Genomic DNA, 12,628 nt, shown 5'->3' on the forward strand with positions numbered 1-12,628 from the left:
CAGGTAAAAACCGTTCGTGTGGAAACATAGCAAAAATACCCACCCCGGCTAAAAGTTGATTAATACAGATTAAAAAACAACAGTAAATTTAGACATTTATAAGTGTATTTCAAAAGTTTAATAAATTAAATAAATAAAATAATATTTATTTATGTTCATAAATATATCATTTATTTTAATTAAATAAAATGTCAATGATACTGCAATGTCTTATTGTACCACTAGATGGTAGCATTTTATTATTACAAAAATCAGTTTTCAGTTTTTTATTTAATCTCAAATGTCATTACAATTACACTTAAACTGTACAAGAGTTTGTTATAATCAATATAATCTATCTCTCTCTCTATCTCGATCTATCTCTCGATCTATCTTTTGATCTCTCTCGATCTCTCTCTATCTCATATATTTATGTATTTTCTATCTATCTATCTATCTATCTATCTATCTATCTATCTATCTATCTATCTATCTATCTATCTATCTATCTAAAAAATAAAAAGGGAAAGTGTTTAGGTAAGGAGAAAAGGGTACACACACTCTTTAAGAGTTAAATGTAACACTGGACCTGAGTGTATTTGGTTCCACTCAGAATTGGTGATAAAATGACTCTTGACAGTGTTGAATGTTCAGAGTAAAATAAACTCTGTGTGGAGTAAAAATTTAACACTGCTCAACACTGAATAGTTACTACCATTTAACATTGAGGGACATTATTAAGAGTTAATGTCACCACAATTTAACACTGAGGGACATTAACTCTGATTTGTGTTAGCAAACCTTAACACAAAGGGAAGATTATCAACAATTAATGTTAATTTCACTTTTGTAGTTTATTTACATTTTTATTAGTAAAAAATCCCACTCAGTACAATTTAAAACCCATTTGGGGATTAAATAACTCCAGTAAGTGTCAATATTTCACTCTGTGGTTTGACTAATTTTCTCTGCTACCATGTAAAATCATCTCAGAGTTTTTATTTTTTATACATTGAATACATGGAATAGAACAGAACAGAAAACTACTTCATCAATGTACCATTTAAAACATTTATTAAAACAATGTCAGGTTTAAAAACCTGCACAAAAAACATCACATCGGAATAAAATGGCACTAGTGCACTATATACAGTACAGAATCTGTTGTACCATATTTCATTTGAACATCAAATTGTTTGAAATAACAGATCATTAACATTCACTACCTTTAAAACTCAGTCTGGATGCAGTCTGACTGTAAATGTGTGCTAATGGTCATCAAAACAGAGTGTTTCCATCAGTGTTCCACATAACAGCACATCTTTCACAGCAATCTTACAAAACACTGGCATCTCACATGCTGCTTCTGTACAGATAATAAAGTCAGGGTGATGCTCTGTACCATGATGTTTGATCCACTTTACAGAATAGATAAGTTCTGATATTTCCACTCCTAGTTTGGAAGCCATGTCAATGCCACCTTTAAGTCCACTGAGTTCCACCATCATCCCTGCACCAAGAGTCAATCTGTACTGGCTAAAAGACCCCCAGTGCATTGCCATACAACTCTGGTGCTTTTTGGCGAGCGTTCTGGTGATGTTTTTGAAGCTTTTTAATTGTGTTTGAAAGAATTTGTGTTTAGTTTCGTAACATACACCACATGTGCAGAATTGCTCCAATGTTTCTTATACACTGTGAGTAATGTATCATTATGTGATGCTTTGGCAACAGATTTTTTTCTGGAAATAATTTTTTGAATAGTTGGTAAAGTTCAATGATTAAATGTTTAAGATAAATGCTCATGCCTTCAGTTAGGGCTGGTGAAAATACAATGTTAACAATCTGCAGAAGTAAAAGCAAATAACAGAGGCATGTTGCACAACAAGCACCATGACTTGACGGCAGTCAAACCCAAATCTTTGCTTCCACCAAACAATTTGACCATTGGAGGACGGTTCCTTTGCTGATTGTATCCTTAATCAAAAGCATGTGTTTTACCAGCAAGATCACCAGCACTCAAAAAATGATGCTGAATGTACTGCAGAACAAGTTTCACCTCCAGCTGAGCGACACCTTCTAAAATGTTGTGCATTATATCCACAGCAGAATTATCTGCCGTGTTGAAATACCTGAGTGTATTTAACAAACACACCCGTTTGATGCCATAAAAATGAGGTAGTGTAGAGTCATCTAGTAACCTTTTACAGTGCAGAGCATGCATCTCAGATGTTCTTAGTACAACCTCAAGGTTCTTTTCAGAAAACAGAAACTGAAGGTGATCTTTCTCAAGAACACAGAAACCACAGCAATATTGAGCCCTAAATGTCTCCACAAATCCTAATAAGCTCCGTAAACCCAGGTTATCCCCTGTGACTTGTACAATTATACCCCTAACACAACTTAACTTAACCCCCTCAATCTCAAGCACTTTTAGATCATTTACTAGAGGCTCGATTATAGAATTAAAACCATACCGTCTAATATCCTGTGTATGAAAGAGGGCACATAAATGAATATTATCCAAAATATTCAAAAGTTAAAAACAGTGGGGAAATTCCTTAATGTAAAATATATAACACCCAATTTGTGTATACCTTTTTTTGGAACCCAAAGGATTAGCGGTCTCAAAATCGTCATAAAATAACTGAATTTGTAAGGCCTCTTTTTCTGTGTAAAATAAAGGATTACTTTTAAAATGTGCCTACTTACTTTTTAAAATGTACTTTTAAAATTGTGTATACCTGTATTTGCCTTTTGAATTTAGCAAAGTAAACAGATTTTTTCAAATGTTTAATTGAACTTTCTATTTTCCTTTTAGTAGCAATGTCATGTGGAGACAGACGGAGAAAAGCAGCATCCTGGGCCTGACTCTGAATCTCAAAAACAACTTCCTCCATAGATGAAACAATACTACTTATAGTAGACTGACTCTTAACCCAGCAACTTTTAGTTGTGTAACAGCAGACGCACACATTTCCAAAGTGCTCTTATTTGACTTTAACAATACAGATGTTGTGGCCACCTCTCCAACACTGACACTCTGATCAAATGCTTGAGCACTAATTTGTCCTTCTGCCTCAGCAGTCTCACGGGTGTCAGTGGTGTCACAATTCAGGTCACTTTGCTCAATATGTTTTATTTTCAAATGATTTCTAAAACCTTTCCAGGTACAAAACCATGAACTAATCTGAAGTGCCTAAGAAACTATTTTAAACCAAGTAACTCGAACAAAACACTTCATGAGGGCAGAATAACTTATGGTACCGAGCTAAGCAGCCTTGCTCTAACTTTAGCAACACGAGAACTCTCTTTCACTTTGCCAACATCTATGTTGTACACAGTGGTCTGAAGGAAAGTGTACATGTTGTGTAGCATAATGTTGTAGTAGTAGGCCTCCTTCAGTCGTAGACGACCATGGATATAGCGCCCTAAGAGATCGTAGTGTTGCTTCTGAGGCAGCATCTTAAAGGCGAGGCTTGTAAAAGGCTTTGTTTTTTTTGTAAGAGGAGCCAAAAACAAAGTGTGCCTTAATCAACTCGTCAAAGTCACCAAGAGAAGAGGTTGACTTGCATGGAATGGCTGATCAAGAAGGATGAAGTACTGGTGAACTGAATTCTTCTGAGATCAAACAGCCGGGAGTTAGCGGTTAGCAATAGCTGTGATTTCTCAAAAATGCTCCTCAATGTTTGTTCTACTCTGAGAAAACCATGCAAAGACAACCATCACCGATATTTTAAATGTAAAACAGAAAAAAACAACAAACAAATAACCAACAACAAGAAGAAGACAACAAGGTGCTTCTCTGCTTGAGAGGCAGACACCTTTCCTGATTTTTTCTGGCCTTGGGCAGAAGGTGGGATCAGATGCAAGAGAAGTATTAGAGAAGAAAGGTCACTTTCCCAACCTGCATAAACACATGAACATTAATAATGTATGGGGACTAAATCTTTTACCCTTAAAGGAGAAGTTCACACCCAGAACAATCCTATTTACAGATAATAGATAACAGATTTACAGATAACAGACACCCCCATGTCATCCAAGATATTCATGTCTTTCTTTCTTCAATCGTAAAGAAATAGTTTTTTTCAGGAAAACATTTCAGGATTTCTGTCCATATAATGGACTTCTATGGTGCCCTGAGTTTGAAGTTCTAAAATGCAGTTTAATTGCAGCTCCAAAACATCGATTGGTTAAAAAAAAAAAAAGACAATTTCTATGTTTTTAACCTCAAATGCTCATCTTGTCGAGCTCTGCCTCAACAATGTGTATTCCAGTTTAAGGCAGTTAGTGTATGTCGAAAAACTCCCAACTCATTTTCTCCTTCAACTTCAAAATCATCCTACATCTCTGCAGAAGTACAGACACAGTGAAGCATTTGAGGTTAAAAAGTATAGAAATTGTCAATTTTTTTTTCAATCTACCATCCAACACATAAAAATGCTGATTCCCCTCATTGTGACATCAGATAATTCAACAGTAAAATAACTAAAACATTAATAGGATATAACAATGCTGACTGCAACTGAAAAACTAAAACTAATTAAATTAGATTACTGTCATAATTTAAGCTTTAGCTATTGTGGCTGAAAAGTGCAAAACACATTAACAAATACAGAAGCACATTAAAAGTGTACAAATGTATTGTCCTTATTGTGGATTCAAAAGGACCCTACAGTATGTACTTCTGTACCTGGATGGCTCAGAGGTCATTAATGTTCCTGGGACCCCGAGGCCTTTTTAACTAAAGGACTATAAAACAGAAACTGGAAAAACTTATGCAAGGATACATTTGTTTATTTTCAGAAGGAAGGACTTTGAAGGTTAGTTTGCCAGAATGAAAGTATTGTTTATGTTTAGGGTAATAACATGGTTTGTTCTGTGTCTAGGAGAACAGGAAGTCAGTTCAGAATCAGACACAGAAGTTATCATAAAGACACAAAATCCTGAGAGATCTAACCTGACTGACACACTGCTGATAACAAAAAAAGAACAAAATTGTCAGATTTTAAAATAATAGTTTTTATTTTTATATTTTTCATTCTGCTGCAGTTTGCTTTAGTTAATTATTATCTTTTTTTTCACTCAATTTATATTCATGCTTCAGTTTTTATCCTCATTTCCAAGTCTGTTTATGCTTATAATTATTATGAAGAGACTCATGCAGGCCATGGGCAAGTTTAAATTCTCTCTTTCTCCCCTGATTCTAACCTGACAGCTCCTTTTACACAGTCAGTAAGTTTTAATAACATGTTTTAGTGGGTGAATTTTGTCTGGTTTGAACCAGTAGACCAAAGGAAACTGAAATTGTTCCTGGACAGCAAAAAAACTTGGAAATAAGGACAAAGAATACTGAAGATTAAAATAAAAATTAATTAAAATACTGAGTTTGTAAATCTTTGTTTTTTTAATTATATGATACACGTTTGTTATGTTTTTTTATTACTACAATGTTCATGATGTGAAATTGACACTATACACCATACTTAGTCCTTCTTAGGCTGTACTCTGGTTTCTATAGGGTTTTTGTGAGAAAATTGATGTTCAAAGTCCAGTTGTTTCCTTTAAAGTGAAATAAAGTTGTACTGCTTCATCACAGTTCTCTGGCCACTGTAATCGAGTAAGTTGCATGACCACGTGGTATCATCATAGTGGAGTGTTTGGCTGTTTGTAATTTGATTGCAGATGCTGGAAGCACAGACTGCTGGGGCTGTAAGGGAACTGACTTCTGCAGAAGCTGCTGCTTTGTTTCATTATTTACTTTCTTTGGTGTTTGTGTGTGTTTACTGATTAGCAGAAATACAAGATGATGTCAAACTCAGTCAACACGTTCTACAGTGGAGTCAGACATAAAAGTAGTACAGGCACAAAACCTCATTAAAATGTATGTTCAAAACTTGCTTTTACATGTTTAATAACATTTATAATTTAATATGACACATTTGACAAGTTTTATCGATACTACCACAATATTGGATGTTGGCTTTAAATTAAGAGGTACTCTTTTGAGGACACTGGGACTTATGATGGTAAGATCACTTATGAAGTGAGAATCTAAAAGTAAGGGCATAAAAATCTTGAAAAGGTTTGAGAAGAAACCTTTTTTCAGGACCCACTTTCACATTCGGTACCAGTGGGACACAGTATGGAGTTCAGGATGGAGCAGTTTGTAAAGGGAGAAAAGGGCTGACTTTCCTCTCCTCCACAACATCTCCACTACATGCTGTTATTAATCACAGCACTTTCTCTTTTAGTTCTTGATCATTAAATTGAACTTGACGGAGTGCGATTAAAATAATTCTGTTTCCAACTCGTCAAAGAGTCGGTTCAAAGAGTCGAGTCAGTTTTCCGAAAGTGAAAGTGTTTCTCAGCCTCGACTCTATTTGGAGGAGTGGTTGGAAAAACACAAAGATCTTCAAAAGCAGCCAGAAGCGGTGAAATTCATGTCCAACAACAAGCAGTGCTGAAGAAAAGTGGGTGAGTTTTTCCTAGAAACGACTTTCTATCGGAATAATGCGTTTGTGTTTTCTATGTAATGGAGTTTGTGGAAAGATCAATCTCTATCTATCTATCTATCTATCTATCTATCTATCTATCTATCTATCTATCTATCTATCTATCTATCTATCTATCTCTCTATCTCTCTCTCTCTCTCTATCTATCTATCTATCTATCTCTCTCTCTCTCTCTCTCTCTCTCTCTCTCTATCTCTCTATCTATCTATCTAGGTGTGAAAAAGTGTTTTGTCCTGATTTCTTATTTTTTTTACACTTTAATGTTTCAGATCATTAAACTAATTTAAATATATGTGTAAAAGATAGCATAAGTGAACACAACATGCAGTTTTAAATGAAATATTTTATTATTGAGGGAAAACAAAATCCAAAACTACATGGCCCTGTGTGAAAAAGTGTTTGCCCCTATACCTAGTAACTGGTTGGGCAACCCTTAGCAGCAACAACTGCAATCAAGCGTTTGTGATAACGTGCACTGAGTCTGTTACAGCGATGTGGAGGAATTTTGCTCCACTCATCTATGCAGAATTGTTGTAATTCAGCCACATTGGAGCGTTTTCCAGCAGGAACTACCTTTTTAAAGCCATGCCACATGCGCTGTCCCTCTCATAAACTAATTTCTAATGCTGTCCTTCGTCATCACTCCCAATGAACATCTCAACATCTTCAGCTCTGCTACCTCCAGCTCCTGTCTTTTACTCAATGACACTGTCCATACAACAATACAACATCTCAGGTCATCTGGTCCAACCGACTTTCCACTCTTTATCCTCTTAATCTCTGCTCTCACTTCCTCTTTACTAATCCTATCCACTTTCTGCCTTACCATCTCCACACCATCCAACCTTCTCTATCTCTCATTTTCCTGCTCAAATCAGCTGCTCAAAATACTCCCTTCATCTTCTCAACACACTCTCCTCATTAGTCCACACATTTCTATCTCCATCCTTTATTGCTCTAACTTGCAGCACATCCTTTCCAGCTCGGTTTCTCTGCCTGGCCAATCGCTACAAATCCTTTTCTCCTTCCTTAGTGTCCAAATTCTCATACAGCTCCTCATATGCCTATGCTGCTGCATCTCCTTGTACTCCTGCTTACATTAATTATCTCTCTCAATCCCAATTCTGTTTCTCCAACCTCTTTATCCTTATATGTTCCAGCACCCCCTCATTCCACCACCACATCTCTTTGTCCTCCTTTCTATTTCCAAATTTCACACCAAGTATGTTTCTTGCTGTCTCCCTCATCACTTATGCAGTAGTTGCCCAATCATTCATCACCTTCACCACCACAGAGCCCCTGTCTGACCTCTTCCCTGAACCTCACACTACACTCTTCCTCCTTCGTTTTCCTCCATCTTATTCTTCTTTCAGTCCCCACCTCCTCCTCTTTTTCTTCACCTCCAAATCCATCCTACAGACCACCATCCGATGCTGTCTAGCTACACTGTCCCCTGCCCTCACCTTACAGTCTTCAATCTTCTTCAGGTTGCATCTCCTACATAGAACTTAGTCCACCTGTGTGCCCCTCCCTCCACTTCTTTATGTCACCCTATGCTCCTGCTTCTTCTTAAAATAAGTTCATTACTGCCATTTACATCCTTTTAGCAAAATCTTCCACCATCTTCCCCTTCCACATTCCTCTTCTAAAGGCCATACCTACCCATCACCTCCTCATCACCTCTGTTTTCTTCACCTACATGCCCATAACTCTGGCCTCGACTGATCTGGTATAAATTTCTGATTTATACCGGATCCTCATTTATCCGGGCTTGAATGCACTGTCTTGTGCAACCATAATGGCTGGGTTAACATTAAAAACTATATAATTTCTATTAATCATCAGAACATCTCTATTTTTTTGTAGGGTTATTGCTGTTATGACTCTGTTATTGTTATGTTTTTGATATGATTTTCCTCTAATCTTTTTTTAGAGTTTTAACTGCATGTTTGTTGTTGCGTTTTCTAGGAATGTGATTGATTCCAGCAGAAGAGATCGGCGTCTTCAGGACTTGAAAATTGAAGCATTGAAAAATGGATATCACTGATCAGGGGACAGATCATGTGACCTCACCCTCAAAAGACTGGTAACCTGCCATGTTCTAGTGTTTTACTAATGAACTGTTCATATCTGCATTATGGAGTTTCTATAGAAATAATAACTAATATTTATGGTAAGAATAAATCTTTAGCACTCACTTGATAAAGTGGTTGATGAAATAATGTCCCACAACTGTTTATTTTTTGCCTTTTGATTAGTTTTTGTATTTATACTTCCATGTTTCCATTGTCTCTTTGTGAAGACCTGTTTGTTCCTGCTCTTAGTCTATTCCAGGCATGGTAACATGTGTATAGAAGCAGCACTATGGAGATCTGCTACTATTAGCATTTCGTTGTATTTCAAATTAAATTAAACAAGGTTGTGGATTTTTAAGGAAATATACTGCAGGGGTGTTTGTTCCCTGTTCACAATCTGTGTTCTGTATGCTACTATTCCTAGTGTGTAAGAATTGAGAAAGATTATAATGAATTTTAAACAGAAATATTGTGATTATACCTTATTTTACCTTATACCTTATTATTATACCCAAATTATGTCTCATGTCCATTTCTATCATTTTAAACAGTAAAGAAAAGAGCAGCAGGTCACACTCCCCAGAACACAGCTGTGTCTCCATGAAGAGTGATGGGTCTATGAATCGTCCTCTCAACTTCAGAAATGAAAACCCCTCACCTCTACACAGGTAACATCTCTGTCAGGTGGCAACCACGAGTCGGAAACGAAAGTAACTCTATCATGTTTATGGAATCATTCATCACACAAACAGAGGACAGGGAGTGTTATGAACCATAATGCTGGTTTGGTCCGTGATGCGGGTATAATCCTTTAAGGAAGTATAATCCATTTAGGAAATTATTTTCCGTAAGGAAGGTAATGCCCGTAAGGAAACGGGTAATCCGGAAAGTGAGGGTAATCTGTAGGACAGAAAGGAGGAGTAGGAACCAGCAGGGAAACTCAGCACACGAATAAAAACTCAAAATGTAACAGACCCTGGAGAGAGAGAGAGAGAGAGAGAGAGAGAGAGAGAGAGAGAGAGAGAGAGTCCCTGCATGAGGACGAAGAAAGATGTGTGTTTCCAATGGGCTTAAATCCCGGGGGGGATTGTTCCCCCCCCCGAAAAAAATATCTACAAAAATCGCACTCTCTACTGTAAACAATATAACTATGTATACCTAAATAATTGTGTAAGTAGAAAAAACTCACAAAAATGCATTTAGAAACAGTCCACCCCAAACCCCCCCACCCCCTCTGCTCTCTCCTCACAGTGGTTTGACCCACTGCCTGCTTTCCCAGTTCATCTCACCTACTCTACACACACGAGTCAGGTGTGTGTCTGCGGCTCAATTAATGTTCAACTCCATTAACTAGGGGATTTTATTCACTTTAAATAAAGCGATTCTCTTTAATGTAGTTGATGCAGACTCATTCATAAATGAGTTGCGGCAAAAATGCTGATTAGCGATGTAATTTCCCATGAATCTGCTCTATGAGTGATTAAAATATGACTTATCTAGTGAACGTTAGCTTGTTTACAATAGCATAGTGCACTGACACTAACACACCAAAGCCGTTTCCCATGCAGTGTTTTATTTGGGACGACTTGGTATAATGTTAATTTAACATTAACAGCCACAATTAGCATATTGTTTATCTGTGCATTTACTAAATGATCACTGTGCTACGTCTGAACTGACCACACTGTATTTTTATAATCAATTTCTATTCTGTTCTTAAGTGTCTTCATTCATTTTAAATCAAATGTTAAAACTTTTTTAATTCCTTGTTTTGCTTTGTCATTGAATTTGAGAAAAACTTAAACTCAACCATATTGACGTAGTCTCCATGCTACAATAATAAAAGCAAAGTTTTTCACTGTGGGGACATATCAATATAAGTACAATTTGACTGTATTATTTGTGTCCCCCTTCAAAAATTGCTCATGAGAAATTTTATATTTATTGTCCCCCCCCTACTGTTAAATAAAGTAGGTGTTACCGCAAGTGTGTGTGTGTGTCCCGGCGTGAATATGAGGAAAGATGTGCGTTACCGTGAGTGTGTGACACCAGTTCAGTGTCGATCTGCTCGGTATATCTGCTCGGTATTCACCTGCACCTGGTCTCCACACACACACACACACACACACACACACACACACGAGCACTGCCTAAACTGAGATTATCTGGTGTTTTTATTTGTTTTGTTATGGAAAATCTGCAAACTGTTTTCAGAAAGTATGTGTCCGCCATACAATCGCACTAACAAACATCACAATTGTGATACAATTTATTGTGCAACAATATTTCAAGTTAAATGAATAAAGTAAATCCACAGTAAAAACATCATAAAGATCTATCTAGCAGGAAAAATATGAACTTCTACTTTAATCATTGGAGCCCATGTCTCACCATGTCTTCCTACTTCACCCTGTCACAGACACGACCCAGAATCCACTGCTGCAGATGAATTCCAGAAGAAGTTCAAGAACAACCTGATGAAGAAGTTTCAGTGTTTGAAAGGATTGATGCTAAAGCAGGAAAACCGAACACTCCTGAATGAAATCTACACAGAGCTCTACATCACAGAGGGAGACAGTGGAGACATCAATAAAGAACATGAGGTGAAACAGATCGAGGCAGCATCCAGGAGGAACCCAAGTGAGGACACACCAATTAAATGCAGTGACATCTTTAAACCCCTACCTGAACAAGACGAACTCATCAGGAGCAATCTGTCAAAACCCTTATCTGAACAAGATGAAGAACCCATCAGGAACGTTCTAAAAACGCTCTTATCTGAGCAAGACGAAGAACCCATCAGGAGAGTTCTGACAAAGGGAGTAGCTGAAATTGAAAAAACAGTCTCTGTGCAGAAGTTTGTTCTGGACTGGGCTGAAGGGAAAACAAATCAGGACATCCACCTCATATTCCCACTTCCTTTCAGAGAGCTGAAATTGATGAAGGACCAGAAACTTAGTCTGGAGGAGCTCCTTCATGTTTTTTTTTAAGGAGATAAAAGAAATGGACATTTCCAGGTTGGAGAAGGTTTTGTTCATTTTTGATGGTTTGGATGAGTGTCGTTTTCCTCTGGATTTCCAGAAGACAGTGAGAGTGTGTGATGTAACTGAATCAGCACCAGTGCATGTGCTGCTGATAAACCTGATCAAAGGGAACCTGCTTCCCTCTGCTCTCATCTGGATCACCTCCAGACCAGCAGCAGCTGATCAAATCCCCTCTGAGTGTGTCCATCGAGTCACAGAGGTACGAGGGTTCAATGACCCTCAGAAGGAGGAGTACTTCAGGAAGAGGATCAGTGATCAGAACCTGGCCAATAAGATCATCACACACCTGAAGTCATTAAGAAGCCTCTACATCATGTGCCACATCCCAGTGTTCTGCTGGATTTCAGCTGCTGTTCTAGAGAGAATGTTGGGTGAAGCAGAGACTGGAGAGATCCCCAAGACTCTGACTCAAATGTACACACACTTCCTCATCATTCAGACCAACATCATAAGAGAGAAGTACCTACAGAAGCAGGAGAGAGATGAAGAAATGCTTCTCAAACTGGGGAAACTGGCTTTCCAGCAGCTGGAGAAACAAAACCTGATCTTCTATGAGGAAAACCTGAGAGAGTGTGGCATTGATGTGACAGAAGCAGCAGTGTATTCAGGTGTGTGTACGCAGATCCTCAGAGAGGAGTTTGTGCTTCACCAGAGTAAAGTGTACTGTTTTGTTCATCTGAGCATTCAGGAACATCTCACAGCTCTGTATGTGCACCTGACCTTCATGAAGGAGCAGAGAAATGTTCTTAAACAGAATCAGGTCTGTAGGACACTTTCAGATGTTCACAGGAGTGCTGTAGATCAGGCTTTAAAAAGTCAGACTGGAAATCTGGATCTTTTTCTCCGCTTTCTTCTGGGTCTCTCACTCGAGTCCATTCAGAAACTTCTACATTCCTTAGTAACACAGACAGGAAGTAGCTCCCAGAACAAAGAGAAAACAGTTCAGTACATCAAGAAAAAGATCAGTAGAAACAATAATACAGAGAAATCCATCAATCTGTTCCACTGTCTGAAT

The 12,628-nt window shown here is 37.7% G+C and overlaps 1 protein-coding gene across 2 annotated transcripts; it reads left to right on the forward strand.

The window, feature by feature from the left end:
- The first annotated feature begins 6,060 nt into the window (after window positions 1-6,060).
- Window positions 6,061-11,605, forward strand: LOC124376819. Of its 2 annotated transcripts, none has more exons than XM_046836104.1 (4): window positions 6,061-6,456; window positions 8,463-8,580; window positions 9,121-9,237; window positions 10,989-11,605. In XM_046836104.1, the coding sequence occupies exons 2-4, from the start codon at window positions 8,528-8,530 to the stop codon at window positions 11,557-11,559; spliced, it is 741 nt and encodes a 246-aa protein (XP_046692060.1). In that variant the 5' UTR covers window positions 6,061-6,456; window positions 8,463-8,527; the 3' UTR covers window positions 11,560-11,605. The 2 variants fall into 2 exon arrangements, with proteins under 2 accessions (XP_046692060.1, XP_046692061.1); XM_046836105.1 differs by having other exon boundaries at window positions 6,061-6,452.
- The last annotated feature ends 1,023 nt before the right edge of the window (window positions 11,606-12,628 follow it).

This window comes from Silurus meridionalis, chromosome 23 (assembly GCF_014805685.1).
Source record: "Silurus meridionalis isolate SWU-2019-XX chromosome 23, ASM1480568v1, whole genome shotgun sequence".
Taxonomy (NCBI): Eukaryota; Metazoa; Chordata; class Actinopteri; order Siluriformes; family Siluridae; genus Silurus; species Silurus meridionalis.